The sequence below is a fragment of the Acipenser ruthenus genome, chromosome 13 (genome assembly GCF_902713425.1).
Source record: "Acipenser ruthenus chromosome 13, fAciRut3.2 maternal haplotype, whole genome shotgun sequence".
Lineage (NCBI taxonomy): Eukaryota > Metazoa > Chordata > Actinopteri > Acipenseriformes > Acipenseridae > Acipenser > Acipenser ruthenus.
In genome coordinates, this window is record NC_081201.1 from 24710780 (window position 1) to 24727894 (window position 17115).

Here is a 17115-nt window from a genome sequence, read left to right on the forward strand (position 1 = left end):
CCGAGCCAGCTTCCTCTTCTACACCCAGGAACTCAAGAGACGATGTCAGCGAGCTACCAGCTCTGTAGGACAAAGGCCAGCCTTACAGGTGTTCGCCTGTGCTCACTAGGTGCCTTGCCGATAGTGTCCACTGTAGCGCGATGAGGAGAAACAGTCCCTTGCAGCTTTGCCTCTCCAACCGATGGGAGCGCCAGAGCCACTGCAATGCTCCCTCTGCAATCCCCAGCAAAGAACTCGCACAGCCAGGATGCAAACCTGCACTACCCTGACTAAGACTCGCCCTGCATACCACACGACTCACCGCGGGGACCTGTGTGTGTGTGTTTACAGACACACACACACACACACACACACACACACACACACACACAAACTCTAGTTACTAACTAGTCAGGAATCAAGGAGCATAATTTAACACTAGTACAGTAAATGCATGCCCTTACTTGCTATGCTCTTTGTAGACTAACACATTGTGCACATTTTGGACAACGTATGACCTTAAGGGGGATATCGGTTACTGCATATTGGTCACTGCATTTAATGAACTGCCTACTGCCGAGTGGGGTCCAGCTGTATTTTTCAATTAACCATGCTCATTATCATGCTCTGCTATTGTTACCTTGGCAAGGATTAAATTACAACAACAGAGAAATAAAAGACAAAGTTTGCACTGCTGAGAGATTTAAAAGGACCTTATTAGAGTTGCTTTAATGAGTAAAAGTATGCCACGTTAAAAGAATAAGATCATCCGCTATAGAAGTAGCTTCTTGTTACTTTGGAAATGCCAAACTCGGGGCTTCTCTTTAGAAGATAATTAACGTACAACTTAATTTCACTGTGCAGTATTTTAAAGCTTTTATGACAAGACGTTTGTGACATTATAAGCAGGATCAGGCTGTGCCCAGACTGCAATCTAAATAAGACTGGGGTTGGTTCTCCTCACTGCAGCACAACAACACCTACTGGTCAGGCACCAGGTTGAAAAGGGTACAGGGTCACTATAACCATGCATTTAGTTTTGCAATACATAGCATCTCAAGATAGTTTAGGGTCAACTAGTCATTCAGGAGCACAAACGTTGCTTCAGATTTCCACCTGCAACTTACCTGAAGGAGGCTGTAACTATTTTAGGTTCTGGTACAGCTGCTTTAAAAGACATTATGTTAAAAAAAGAAAAAAAAAAACAGAGACAAACACTTACAATGCAGTAACCACTGTAGCTGGAATTAATTTAAAAGAATGTACCAAATAAAATCTGTGACAAAACTATTACAAATTAGGTTACCTATAATTGCCAACAACACCACAGATCCTTGGAGTGCAAATATTCTAAAATATTGCCTACTGTTTTGATGGTGTTGCTATTCTTATAGCAAGTACCTAACAAACATTTGTAATTGTATTTCCCGTTTATAAAAGGGTCAGTTATCTTTAAGTTTGCTTGTTTTGTTATTTGGTACTTCTTTAAAGCCACTGCAAAGATAAGCTACCCATACCTAAAGCACAGACCCAGCACGTGTCACACACATTGAGCAGACTGACCTCATGTTCTCTGGTCTCAGTTTATCCAGCACCATTTCAATGAGGTCAGGCCTGAAGTCTTCCAGCAGATACTCTGCAGCAAGCACCTCCTCAAGAGGATAATACTGAAACAGAAGGACAGATCAGTGCTTACAGTCTGCAAACAGGGGGTTGGAAAAACAAGGCACATTGAACAAACTAGAAGGGCATGCCATGAAACCGTAAGGTTTGACACAGTGATAAAATCAGTATGAGACCAAGGACAAGTCAAATGTGAGGTTTATAACCTTCTTATAACAGGTTTTAATACAGCATATCAAAAAAAGCAGTATAATTTTGTACCCTTCATTAATGTTGTTCCTAAAAGCAACACAGTGTTATACTGACCCCTACTGTAAAAGAATATTGTGGATAAAGCATGCACAAATAAAGGAAGTTAACTAGTTTCAAATACTCCTATGATTTATGAGAGAAATTTTTGCTTTCAGATATTAAAACCACAGCCAAAGCATTTGCCTATTTGATTGATTTTCTTTGGTTTTTAGAGATCTTAACATTTTATCTACCAGAAACAGCAGGACTAAAATAAAAACAAGTAGCAAAATACAGTAGTGTTGAAAACCTGCTATAGGACACAAGGTCACTTTGTGATTAAGTAAAATAAACAAACATGTCCCTTTTGAATATTTAGAAATACTAAAAGAAATTAGTAAACAAATGACAAATCGCTTTATCTAATGATTCTTATACTAATTTTACTAACTGCTTCTACATATCTTGCAATTAAGTGTTTTACAGTTTTCACACTTAAAAGAGCTGCATATACTTCTGTATGTTATTTCAGGAAATATATTTTCAATACGTTAAATGGAAGCAACACTAGTGGTATGCATTTTGTAGTAGGCTATCCAAAGCAGCAACAAAAAATAATGTTGATTAAAAACATGGAACCTACATGCAACATCCCAGCTATTTTTGAAGTGTACCCGCGAGGGCGCTCCTTATCTTTAAACCTAAATGCCACAGTATTCAAATCCTGAAAGACAAACAAAACATTAACACATTAAAAAACGTTTTAACAACTGCTCAGGGGACTCTAAAACTGGACTTTATTCACACGCAATTTAGCATGGGGTATATTTATGTTAGTCATTCTGTCATGACAACCATGTAACCTTTAAAGCTCAAGGATTAGGCATTTTATAACGTCAACGGCCTAAAAGTTGTAGTCATGTGATCAGATGCCTGGTTTAACAGAATAGAAGATTAAAATCATTAACTTTGTACATCTTCAATGCATTTTATATAAAAAAGTAGTTTTTAGAAATACTAAAAAATGACAAAACATTTGGATGAAAAATCTTTCAACATCTTAACAGCTATGGATCAAATTATATATAATCAATACAATAAACGTGACTCATAAGACACTTCTTTATTGTTTGCAATAGCAGCCAGGAACTCTATTCCACTCACTGTGTCTCCTATTAGACACATGATTATTTGATAAACCACTAAGATACAGATACATAATTCAGTGCAGCATTGGTATCAAAACACTTCTAAAGGGAAATGCATGATTTATAGAACAGTGATTATTATGGTGTATACCTTGCATTCCTGGAAAACCCACTGCTGAGGTCCTTCAATGCGCAACTTCTGGATGTACTGAAACATGTGAAAAATGATATCTTCAACATGTACTGTGTGGGAGAAAAAAAAAAAAAAGTCTTTGCAGAGATGGCAGTTCAGGATGTGCTCTTATATATTATTACTGCACAGTGCTGATACTTACAAAGTCCTTCCTCAGTCAGGTCTACGTTGATGATGAAAAACATGAAGCCCTTTGCCCCTTCTTTCTGACCCCCAACAAGGGTATTTACCCAGCCTTCGAAAACAAATAGAAACCATTACTGCATAGTAAAGGGGCACACCTCTCAAAGAACTACAAATATTGACTGTACTTGAGACTGTCTCTCTAGAATAACACTGGCCCGTCTCTAACTGAGCAGTGCCAAATTAAATCAAGTTAGTCACAAAATTCAGCTGGGTACAAAACGTGAAGAATATCCACAACAGCAATATGAAGCATGTATCTCAGAACGGTTAACGAGATGAAAGCTGTCTGAAAAGCAGCAGCATTGACCTCCAATATTCCTGCCTGTTACTGTACCTTTGGATTTGAGCTCCGACAGCAGGCTCCCAGGTCCTTCATGTCCAATGAGATGACCCAGATAGTGACCCGGGTTTGATTTGTAATGCTTCTGAAGGTCCGGGATGGGGAATGTAACATACAGGTTTCGGATATCCTTAATAGGAACCACCTTATAAAATTGCTACAAAAAAAAAAAAAAGGTAACATTAGCTTTAAGCAAAACGTAAGCAGATATGGAGGATAGTCCATGCCAAAATTAAAAACGAATGAATGAATGAATGAATGAATGAATGAATAACAAATATATAAATATTGAATAAATAAAACACAGACGTTTAGTTATTCATTTCCATATTTATTTATTTATTTCCATATTTAGTCATTAATTTACTTCCAGATTTATTTATTTGTTTATTGAACAATTTCCACTTTGCTTTTTACATTTCAATCTGTACATTTCTTGTTTTCTTTTAACATGTCACGTAGACAAAAGCACTTCTGTCAATCAAAGCCAGAGGGCAGTATCAATTACACCATTGGCTAATCCAATAGCTGTTGGTAGTGGCATTCGATTGAGTTTGACTACATTTTTAGAGCTTGAAAAACAAAGCCAAATCTAGTGTTATTATTTTATTTGTTGAGAAACACATACAAGTGCGTTGTTTCAGTACTTAATTTTAACCCTTTAAAGAACCGGGATCGTGTTAACACGATCATACTGAAGTGGGTTTCTAGGACCGCGATCGTGTAAACACGATAAAAAAAAGCACTTCGTTTTGAGGACTTACAGGGCCACCGTACTTTGCAGTACAGGCTTGAAACACATATCACTGCACAGTGGAGGGAGTGATGTTCACTTCCTGTTAGGTTATCATGTGATGTCACCGAGAGGGGAAGTGAGTGTTAAAGGGCGAAGGCAGTTTACAGCAGCCAGGAAGAGACAAATACAGAAACAAAATATCACAGGAACTTGTTTAGAGCTAATTAAAAAAAGGGTAAACACTGTAAATCTGATGTATGAGACTTAATTATATTAGAACATTTATTCTGTCTCATGTGTTTTAATACATATGTTTTTACAACATTTATAAATAGCAAGAAACGAGTGGATAGAAGCATATACTATTTCATGAACTAAATGTATAAAGTATGTTTTTATCCTTATTACTGATAATAATGAAATTAATAAAACTTACTTTATTTATAAATATTTATTTTGAGAAACTAAATCGAGAGTAGTGTCCATTATTGCGTATAAACACCCTGAGAATAAATGTGTATTATGTAATTGCAATCAGGTGAAATAATATCTTCTAATCTGCCCAAACATCAATATTTTTCAACAAAACTTTCAGAAAGTATTGTAAGGTCCCCTGGGTCATAGAATAACATGTTTTTATACATGTATCTCTAAGCACAATACATAATAAAAAATAAATGAATACATAAATAAATAATATGGAAATAAAGAAATTAATAAATAAATAAATGATGAATAAATAAATAAATAAATGTATTTATTTATTCATTAATTTATTTAATTTTTAATTTTGGCATGAAATATCTCCCATAAGCAAACACTTTTTGTCACATTGGGTGCTGTTGAGGTCAAAGGAGTACCAGCAGCCCTGCTATGACAGCCCACACTATGGAGAAGTTGTCTGCTCTAGGACTTTTCTTTGCAGCCATATTTAGTGGCCAATATTAGTTTAGCTTAAAATGTTCAGGGAATGGCTAAACATTTGGGAGAAGTGAACTAAACTTAAGCACCATTACATTAAGTGGGGAACAGTTTGAACATTCCATGCTAAAAAACATTAACTTTTCCTGTGCTGTGTGAATAGTTTGGGCTCCACTGTGATGGCAATGATGAAATCCAGCATAAAGCTATACTTTGATTATCTAATGGTCCCAAGTGCAGCTGTCCTCATTTCTTATTTACTCATTTGCACTTATTTGAACCCCCCTTTCCTACAGTTGCCCCTGCTTTATAACAGTTACATTTCCCCTCACTGTGAAATTCATTAGAAAGTCACACAGAGGCTGTCTTACCCTGAGGTGCTCCTCTTGGAAAGGGTGTTCTGGAAACTCAGGGACCGGGACATTTTTGTTCTCTACCTCCGAAAACAGCTTCACAACCATGCTGGTCAAGTCATCCAGGGACTCTGGGAAGGAAATTAAAAAACAGGCCAACGTCAGTTCCACTATCCATCTGACAGGCTGCATAACATATCCTGCACCTTAAAAGTATTTCCAGCCTCAAGTCCTTCACCGTTTTTTCTGTTTTTCAATCGTTGGATTAAATCCCTGTGCAACTGCCACAATATAGTGTTATTAAAAATGTTTGACTCGGATCAACAGCGAAATAAAAAGGATATGCAAAAATCAATAAGTAGGACGTTTGAAAATTGTTTCTATTACTTTAGTTCTGGTATCATTTGCACACTTGGAATTACTTTATAAAACGGTTCTGTGGGTGTGCATGGCTTTGCTGGTACTTCTGGCGCTTTAATTAAACTCTGCTCTGTTTCCAAATATTCTTCTGGATGATGAGCTTTTAGGTGACTCCAGATAAAGAAACCAATTATAAAAAATGACTTCCCTAAAACACTGAACACCTATTTTATTGTCTCAAAGACAATTACACAAAATTCTTCTAAACATGGTTTCCACTGCTTGACATAAATCAAACACCACATTTCCCTAATACATACTGTCTCGCTATTATCTGGAACAAAAGCACTGCAGCTTTTTGTCAGCTGCTTCGCTGGAGTGAATTAACCAGTACAAGCATCAAACTATGTTCCTTTTGTGCTATTCAAATGGGATGCAAAATCTAAACCTTGATGATGACAACACAGCTTGCTTAAGCTTTCTCACTCACCTCTCCCGAGCACACACAAAGCCATGAGATTTGAGGAATAGGAGTTTGAGTGGAACTTCAGAAGCTCCTGACGGATATCTATACCCTCTTTCGATGGCCGAGTTTCCAAGGTCAACTTATTTCCTGTTAGGAAAAAAATAAGAAATGCAAATTAACACTTATTCTTCAAAAGGTCTTCAGTTCTCAGAATCCCAATATATGGTGCCATTTTTCTGCAGAGTTATTCAAGTACACATATGACCACCTTTAAACAATAGGCTTTTGTTATGAAACAGTGTTACAGGCTTCAAATCACTAGAAAATGGTCCAATTTTTTCACTACCATGAAATGCATTTATTTCCTTCCTTCTCACATTTACACATGGTTCTCCTATGAACAGTTTTCAGAAGTGTCATCGTTGAGAAAGAAAAAAAAAGGTTTTATATGGTCACTACACAAGCACAATATGCAGAAAAAAGCACATTTTATACTATTGCTCAAGTTTGAATACTTCCCCAAACACTCTTACTCCATGGATAGCAATGGAAATTCCTTTTTAGATTAGACAATTGTAACAGCACATTAAAACTCTGAATGCCTCGGGGGCTCCCGAGTGGCGCATCCAGTAAAAGCACTCGCTAGAGTGCAGGATGCACTCTATAGCCTGGACGTCGCCGGTTCGAGTCCAGGCTATTCCACAGCCGACCGTGGACGGGAGCTCCCAGGGGGCGGCGCTCAATTGGCTGAGCATCATCCGGGGGAGGGAGGGTTAGGTCGGCCAGGGTGTCCTCGGCTCACCGCGCACCAGCGACCCCTGTAGTCTGGCCGGGCGCCTGCGGGCTTGCCTGTAAGCTGCCCAGAGCTGCGTTGTCCTCCGACGCTGTAGCTCTGAGGCGGCTGCATGGTGAGTCTGCAGAGTGTAAAGAAGCGGGCGGCTGACGGCACATGCTTCGGAGGACAGCATGTGTTCATCTTCGCCCCTCCCGAGTCAGCGCAGGGGTGGTAGCAGTGAGCTGAGCCTAAAAATAATTGGGCATTTCAAATTGGGGAGAAAATAATAAAAACTAATTGGCAACGACTAAATTTTTAGAAAAAAAAAAAAAAAAACTCTGAATGCCTCAAATATGACAGCGGTGTACTAAGAAAATACAGAAGTCAGATATAAACCACAGTAAAAACTACATACTAACATTAAACATCCAAGCTGTTAAATGTTGGGGTATATACTGCACCATGTGTAACTCTTAAGTTTACAAGTAGGTTATCCAGTTAATGGGTGAATGTTCTGGTTTATTCTAGTTTAAACCCATTATGAGCTGAATCTCAGAATTAACCAATTGCTGACATGTTCTTATGGATTTTCCTGTTTCTTCAAAGTTTACAGTGTTCCGACAACTTGTTTATTACATTAAGCGGTTAGTCTAAATGCATTAGGGGCCCTTCTCAACCTAAAATGTATAACTGACACACACTACCTGCAGACAGTCTTCTAACAGTAACCTCAAGAATGCAAAAGCAGAAGCACTTAATATTCCAAGAGTTTTGTTTTGAACAGCCTCTGTTGCTTTGGGAAACAGTTAAACACAACAGGTGCAAAGCAGAGAATCAATTATCTTTGCTGCTGCATCCTTACAGCACTACAAAGAAAAGTGAATCTGAGGCGAATATGGAAGAGCTGTGTAGACAGTGCCATTCCACATGTTAATGTGATACATAACTGGGTTGCTTACATATATACAGCTGTGCCAGAGTATTGTACAAGCTCATGTTACAGCAGACCAAGAAAGAGACAGATGCTTGTAGCACATCACATTGAAGCCTTGAATCAATATTACCTCACGTCAATTTTTATTTTATTTTATTTTTTTAAGTATACAAACATTTCAGACAATGCCTTCATCAGTATAAATGTTTGTTTCCCAGACTCATTTGTTACATAAGCCTCCCATGGCTATGCAACCCAGACTTTCCACCCCGGGATGTACACTGCATCACAGTGGTAGAATAAAACAGTAAAACAACAGAACCTAATGGGACTCAGTCCCTTGTATATGTTGTGGTAAATGTGCAAAGTTGGAGAATGTGCAGAGTAGCCAGCGATTGTGCAGATTAACCTAAAGCCTTGGAGAATGTGCATAAATACAGGTATTTCGTACACTGCCTGTTTAATATACACAGTCTACATGTGATTATGGAGAATGTGAATTTATCCAAAGCTATAGTCATTTTAAATTTGAAACAGGATAGCCTAATAAAATACACCCATAAACAAAATTAGTGATCATATTATTATTATTATTATTATTATTTATTTCTTAGCAGACGCCCTTATCCAGGGCGACTTACAATTGTTACAAGCTATCACATTAGTTTTACATACAATTACCCATTGATACAGTTGGGTTTTTACTGGAGCAATCTAGGTAAAGTACCTTGCTCAAGGGTACAGCAGCAGTGTCCCCCACTGGGGATTGAACCCACAACCCTCCGGTCAAGAGTCCAGAGCCCTAACCACTACTCCACACCGCTGCCAAAAATCATAGTAATAAACACAGATTTTATTCCTGAAAACATTTCTTAAAAGCTATAATCATTTCCATTTTGAAACAAGATAATAAAATGAAAAAATAAATTATAGATATATAGATATATATATATATATATATAGATATATATATATATATATATATACACACACACACACACACACACATTATATATATATATATATATATATATATATAAAATCTCTTTTAGAAACAAGACTGTATACTATTTCACATTTTAACTCCTTCCACTTAAACAGCATGACTGAACACAGAACACATGGTTGTCTAATACTGTAGTGTCACCTTTAATACAATCTTAACTTTTTAATGGTGAGTCGTCACTATTTGTTACAGCAGGGGAGTGTACTGTGACGTTTTGAGTTACACAGTATGTTCATATTCTTACATTTGCATTTTTTTGTTGGACACTTTGCTTTACAGTAGCATCTCTAATATCCCTGGCCACCACACAGACTGGAGCTTCACAATTTCCCTCAGGAGCTTTTGACAGGAGCTACATCTTCAACCACAAACATCTTTTCAGGACAACTTGAAAACTGGTTCAGAATGAAGAGCTGCTTCAGTTTTCCTTCTTTGGTACCTAGTTGATAGTATTGTCCATCTTCAACCGACATTATCGCAGTCAGAATAACCCTTGGATCACTTCTGCCCTGATCAACATCTGGTACACATAGCCTTACTGTATAACCGACATTTCCAGGTGGAAATTTAGATTCTGAAGTCTTCTTCATCTTTTTTGCCTGCTCTCCCAAGCTCTGCCACACTGAGATTCTATTTTGTGTAATTTTCCTCTTCTTAACGCACAGGTTACATGTGACAGTGCATCCTTCTGCCCCAGGTTCACCGCAAACAGCATGCACAGACTGGTTGCACTCTGAACATCTATGGGCATTCCCACATTCCCTTTGACAAACATGGCATTTTGCTTCAACCTCATTCTTAGGTTCAACCTCCATTTCATCTTCTTTTCTGTGTTTTTGTTGTCATGTTCTTTTTCACCAGGTTCCTCCTCTCTGTGTTTGACAACTCTTTCCAGATCATCTTCTGTTTCTATTTCACTCAAGAGTTCATGAGGTATCGATGAGGCTCTCAGACCAATTTTAGCCTTTGTGCTGAACATAGCCTTATACAGGCTGTTTGATCCCCTCATGGTATGCACGGTTCTTTATGAACTGCACAAATTTCAATCCCTCTAACCATTTTTTAGTTGACTTTGTTTGCAGCCAAGTAGTCAACATGTTTTCAATGTCTTGGTTTGCCCTCTGAACAGAGCCTTGATTCTGACTGTGGCGAGATTTGCCGTGAACTATTTTCAAGTCCTCCCACATTGCCATTAATTCCTCTACCACTTTGTTGGCAAATTCTCACCCATTGTCGCTCTGCAAAATTGTTGATCAATTTGTATGCAACTTCTTCTGCACGCTTGCTTGTTAAGGCTGTGAGGATGACAAACTTGGTTAAGTGATCCTGATATACAAGAACAAACTTATAGTCTCCATCCTGCTGACTTTACATATCTATTAAGTAAATCTCGCAACGCAAATTCATTTCTGAAAGCACTACCACTTGTTTCACTACTAGACCTTTCTTGCGAGCTGAGGACTTCTATTGGCATGGAGCACAGAGGTTTAAAAGAGATCATGACAATTTCAGCAGTAATATTCTTCTATTTTCTTTTTTATTTGTCCATGTCACAAAGACGGCTGCAGTGGGTGACGTCAGACCAGAAACAGGAAGTAACACACAGAGACTTGGGGTTTTGATGAAGCTGAGTGCGTGATCGCGCTCAGCATTTAATAATTAAACAGAACAGAAAATAAAAGGTTTGAACACAAAACACACAGGACACGGCACTCGTTGCCAAAACAAAAAGACAAACAAAACGAACTATACAGACAAAACACGGTGAGCAGATTTAACTACTTATTACTTTACTTCTCTCCACACCCGTTCTCCACTCACCGAACACACAACCCCGAGTGAGTAAAACGTGCATCTGTATATACTGTTGTGCCGGGATTCAATTACCAATTAATTATTCACTTGAATCCCAGCACGTGAATTAATTATGTGCAACCTCGTGCTCACATATTAAATACTTTAAATGCACGTGAAGTGATGTGCCATCCTCGTGCCTAAATACAATTATACATTTTAAATAACTCGTGCTGCACACACCCATTTATATCCCATGCAGCCATCTCTATACACCAACATTAACACACCACACGCAACATACAACACAGAAATGCACACAGGGGCGGAGCACATTGCCACAGTCCATCACCCTGTTCCTGCTTAAATGTGTTTTGTGTATTATGTCAAATAAGTCTTCATTACAGACAAAGTGGAGTATGTCTGTACACCCAGAAGGTACTGGAGAGATAAGTTTCTGCTCTTCTTCTATAGACACAATGTCCTACCTCTTCAGGTGCCTGTAATCAACTGGGGTCTCCTTCTTTCCTTAGTAACATTTACACCTTCCATTCCATTGAAAGAAAGAACAGCTGCACTACTATGAACTGCTTGGCGATTTACTCGCTGGGATTTACGCGCTAGGTTTAAAAGAAGCAAGCTTCACGCATGCACTATGGTTTAAATTAAGCAACCACACACACACACACACACACACACACACACAGTCTCCAAGGCGGGTTGGACGAAGTGCACATGCACCGGCCAATGTGTAGAATTCTGTTGTTTTACTATATTTATGCACATTCTCCAAGGCTTCAGGTTAATGAGCACAATCGCTGGTTATTCTGCACATTCTCCGATCTTCGCACATTTACCATAACATATACATTCATTTTGTAAGGTCTAATTGCATGCATTTCATATCATCTTCATTACTTAATTACATAGAATTTAATATGAACTTCTTATGTCTCAGAAAACTGTTTCTAGTCAATACACTTTGCATGCTGCAAAATGATCAATCTGGATGTAATTTAAAATAAAATAGGTTTAGGTATCTTATTAATTGGGTAGTGATAGTGAACTTCTCCTAACAGATGATAAAGAGCGTAGAATAACAGCCATCAAGATGCATTAGTAATAAAGGCAGACCGGAGTGTTAATGTAAGAGTACATGCCGCACCACACACAGTACTTGCAGGTCATTAATGGATAAACAGGAATTGAATAATACATTACTAATGCTCTACACTTGTTAGCAGGAGATTGCATTGTAAACCACAGTATGTGTTTCTATATTTAAATACTAAAAACCGACAGTGCATGTATAACGGGTCACATTAAATTCTTCGCACACAAACATGTACAGTCATTACGTCAGATTTTCTGTAAGCGAACATCAGGACAAGTAAATAAATAAATGTGCAGCAGCAACTCAAAGTCTCCGCCAAACTACTTTTTTGTGCACACATCCTTATTTCTGGAACAATATTTGAATATTCAGACAACCAGTTTTCTGTCTCTTTTCATTCGAAGCATATAACAAACAGTGAAAAAGCTATCCCTTGTTATGAGATTAACACCTGCTGACCTGTTCCAAATTTGCTGAAGGGATGATTGGGGTTGCCTGTAGCCTTCTCCAGCTGAAACAACCTCCAGGCATCGTTCATCAGGTTCTTCTCGTGCTCCGAGTCCACCGCATTCACTTCTCTGTCTTTGCAGCTCTCGTCAAAGAGGGGGCACAAAAAAAACTGAGCGAACCTAATACACCGAAAAATCAGGGGGAGTTTTCATATGTTAGCCACTTTTCCCTGAGCGACAGAAGAGTGTACAGATCAAATTGATAACCTCCGGCAGGTCTACAGTATGTTTAGTACCAAAGGTAGGAACCTTAGGCATTGTAAACAAACTGCACAGTCAACAAGGCTTCTGAAGCAGAGTGCACAGACAGATAAAACAACTGAATTTTGTAATACAGAGCAATGTTTCGGTATAAAATTGAACACAATTATGGAACACTGCTTTTTTAAACAGGAACCGGTCAAGTTTTAAAGGCTTATTGGGAGAGTCACATTACCTACCTTTAATTTCCCCCAAACCAACATAGTAAAATATCTATATTTGATTGGACGCTGTTCCTCGATAATCTCGACTCACCTGTCCAGTGCACCCGCCAAGTGTTCATGAGACACATCAAAGTAGTAGTTTGTGTGCTCTCCGCTGGTGAAAGCATTGGAGCTCCCAGCATGCTCACTGAGGAATTGGCTGTACTCATTCTCCTTGGGGTACTTCTCTGTTCCCAAGAACAGCATGTGCTCACAGAAATGGGCTATGCCAGAAATGTTGTGAGGGTCGGATAATGAACCTAAAAAGAAAAAGCAAAGACAGATTTTGCAGCTATGCAATTTTTCAAATTCCTGATGCAACTAGTATACAACACCCAATTAATGTCCTTTTTCTTAACCTCAGAAGAGTTAAAGAAGTTAATTCTGGTCACAACAGTCAAATGTCACATCACATCAGTGTCTAGTGTATTAAGAGTGCGGATGGGAATGCTGACAGTGAGCATGATAAAAGCTTTCCCAGGCTTGCTGCATGGTTTGAAAATGAGTGGGGTTAGTAACATTCATGTGCCGATGTGCGAAGCAAACTACAGCGCTCCCTATTTCGCTATCTGACACATGAAAAAAATTGCAATATTGAAAATAGTGAATTAGTGAAGGGCTCTTATACAGGAAAATATAATGCTTTCACAATTTACTGTCAAGACAGCCGAACAGTGATTATCGAATGGTGAAACATTAAGGGACTACAATACGTGATGGAATAAAAGATAATAATCCATTAAACTGGGGCAGACACTCGACAGACGACTGCTGTAGTAAGTGTGTGGAAGCAGCTTCACCACTGACAGACAGAGTCAGTCAATGTGTGCATTCATTTGAGAGCGTATGTGGTAATGCTGAGTTACCCTTCTGCTGTAGAGAGGTACAGGACTGCATACAGCTTGTGAAACGCTGTCATCTTTCATGATCAACTGAAACGGCACTGCAGCCTTCCGGTTCCTCACACACATTACCTATATGCACATCAAGTGCGGCTGAAGACTTGTCTGTGGTGGGGTCACTGATGAGAATAGCGTGGATGCCATTAGCAAACTCCAGTCCGCGATACAAACGCTTGTCTTCTGGGGACCGGATGATGTCGCTCACCAGCCTCTTTACTGATGGATCATTCATTCTGTAGCTGGTTGTTATCTGGGTTCTAGAAATAAAAAATAAAAAATAATCCAATGTAGAAAAGCGTAAGTTGTAATACATCAGTTTTTTTAGGCATTCAAATGAGTTTTGAGGACACCAAGAACCAATGAAGCTCAAACAAAATACATCATGCTAAATAAAATCTTAAACAATATTAACCTACAGTGTGGCAATTTACAAAAGGCAGTAAATCTTAAAGCTTACTGCTAAATATTTTGGTCTGATAATTTGTTATTAGTTACATGTTATGATAATAAAAATAAGAGCTTTCATTGGTAGGGATGCATTTTGCTACCATGAAAATTACCCAACACTAATGTAAGTGTGTGCAGGGCAGGAGCCCTACGCATGAAGAGGGTTTTTTGTGTAAATGTATATTACAAATAGTGTGTACCATTCCTTCAAATTTAATATGGACTTTTTGAACCATTTTTTGCTTCTCAAATAGCCTGCATCTTAAATTTGAGTACAGTATAGTGATGCGTGTATTAAAATCACCAACAAAAGACGGGACTACCCGAGTACACAAAAAGTGAAGTGAGCAAATTGGGCAGCTTCAGTTTGGTCACTGACAGGCTGGAAATTAGCTAAAGTTGGTTAGAAATTAGTTAAAAATCTCTGTGTTATCTTTGATCCTTGTCTAACCTTCGAAGCGCATGTTTTTTTCAAGGTGTGTTTTTTTCAGCTACGTAACATTGCCCACTTAGACCTATTCTCTCTATCTGATGCTGAGAGACTTGTCCATGCCTTTGTCTCCTCGCGTCTTGACTACTGCAATGCCTTGCTTGCTGGTGCCTCAAAACATGCTCTCAATAGGCTACGGTATATTCGGAACTCAAGCTGCGGTTTTAATGGCTGTTGTTGATGCAGACCTTCATTTTACATATGTGGATATAGGGACAAATAGGTGTATGTATTTAAAATATTTGTACAGTGTACTACATATAGAATGATCATTAAAAAAAAGCACTACAAGTAATACAATGTAAAAAAGTGAACAATGCTTAGTTTAAAACACTGGAGAAAGGGTCATATTTTCAAAGCAGTTAGTCCAATATTTAGTTAACTCCCATTTTTTTTTATATTTGACAATAGTTTTGTAAAGTTAATATATGTTTTTCTCTTTAAAAACAATAGGAGTTAACTAAAGAATGGAGGAAATTATTTGAAAATATGGCTCAGAAATCCTCACGCAGTTAACAGAACAATAGGAGTAATGTTTACGTTGTGCATAATTCTGTTATCAGTCTCATTTTTCTTTTTCGTGGTGTCTCTGGCATTTCAGCCAGAGAACATGCAACAAATCTACCGAAAGCCTCACTCTGAGAACTTGTAGCCAATGATGATAACCAGTTACAATGATGTTACTCAGTCTTGTGCAACATTTACTGTAGTGTTTAAATTGGTTATTTATTTATTTATTTTTCCAATTTTTACTTCGAAATTTACGCCAATATCAGAGCAGCAGGGGAGAAACGTAAGAAAAGAAAATACCCTTAGAAAACCAACTGTGTGCTGGTGACGGCTGCTTAAGGTCGAAACATGATCTTTTTTCTTTTAGCCTCCATAATTACTGAATAAAGAATACAACTGTTAACACATTATGGAATTATTTCAGTTTTTGTTATTGCGTACATCCGAAATCATAAAAAAAAAATACTAACAGTTCTTTCATTTAGCAATTGCAGTGGGGTGATGTTTGCTGAGTGATTTATTTTAAATTAGTATCGAGTAATTTATTTTAAATTAGTATCTTTCGCAAAAGGTGATGAATTCAATAATAATTTGCCAAACATTACTCGACTGCATGCACTTGGTAAATGAAAGAACTGTCAGTCCTGTATTATTTTTATTTTCTTATCATTTCGAATGTACGCAATAATAATAAAATAACACACATTATAAAATAACAAAATAAATAATAATAATAATAATAATAATAATAATAATAATAATAATAATAATACGTACATCCAAAATGGTACAAAATAATTGCAGTCAGGTGATGTACTGAGTAATTTTAAATGAACGTTTGACAAAGGTGACGCATTTAATAAGGATTTGCTTGTGTTATTGTCAGGCCAATAAGCCCACTACCAATACTTGTGATTGGTTTATATTTGTGGAAAACCCTTGATTCAGTCCATATATGTCTAGTATTTATCACATGATTTGAACTAACGTATAATATGACACAGAAGGATTCCCTAAATAGCCAGGTAGCGGATTTGTGCTTGTTCGTAGAAAACAAATTAATAATTTAAAAAGTACAGTTTAAAAACATTTATTTGTAAAAGTTCTACTGAAGAGAGATTTTTTTCTTTCACATGGATGTATAGAAAAGTACCTTGAAACCAATCAATAAATATATTCTCTGACAGAATCCCACAACTGGGTTCCAGACGCCATTTATTTATTTCTCAGTCGAGGGGTCGAGGGGGCAGAACGATAGTCGTGTGATTAATTCCAGCCTTTTTATTGGCTAAACTTGGCAAGTCTCCCGGTGATTAAAAATCAAAAGTAGTTTGATACGGCAAGGTGGCTTCAAACTAGTCTCCTGGAACCAGTTTCAAGCCGCTGTTCCTGAAAAAGTAGCTCCTGTTCCATCAGCTTTACAGCACAATTGCATCCGTTTGGTAACGTTCCAAGTCCAGCACGGGATTAAGATACAGATTGTTTGTTGCACTTTAAATGTTTGAAAACTTTTACCGTTAGAATATACTTGTTATGGCTATACTGGTATACATTTAATACAAGCCTAACCAACTCGTTTGTTCAGCCAGGTAGAAAAAACGGGACAAAAGTAAAAAAATGATTCTTAAAACTGA

The 17115-nt window shown here is 37.8% G+C and overlaps 1 protein-coding gene across 3 annotated transcripts in view; it reads right to left on the reverse strand.

The window, feature by feature from the left end:
* LOC117418117 (insulin-degrading enzyme-like) overlaps window positions 1–17115 on the reverse strand; it is a 39921-nt gene that overhangs the window by 21899 nt on the left and 907 nt on the right. For all 3 annotated transcript variants that reach the window (XM_034030729.3, XM_034030728.3, XM_059035799.1), the window contains exons 2-11: window positions 14107–14291; window positions 13185–13392; window positions 12619–12788; window positions 6561–6683; window positions 5729–5841; window positions 3695–3857; window positions 3317–3409; window positions 3133–3224; window positions 2477–2557; window positions 1543–1646 (exon numbers count right to left, since the gene is read on the reverse strand). In XM_034030729.3, the coding sequence (XP_033886620.3) occupies window positions 1543–1646; window positions 2477–2557; window positions 3133–3224; window positions 3317–3409; window positions 3695–3857; window positions 5729–5841; window positions 6561–6683; window positions 12619–12788; window positions 13185–13392; window positions 14107–14291 (1332 nt within the window). The remainder of the gene's footprint in view (window positions 1–1542; window positions 1647–2476; window positions 2558–3132; window positions 3225–3316; window positions 3410–3694; window positions 3858–5728; window positions 5842–6560; window positions 6684–12618; window positions 12789–13184; window positions 13393–14106; window positions 14292–17115) is intronic.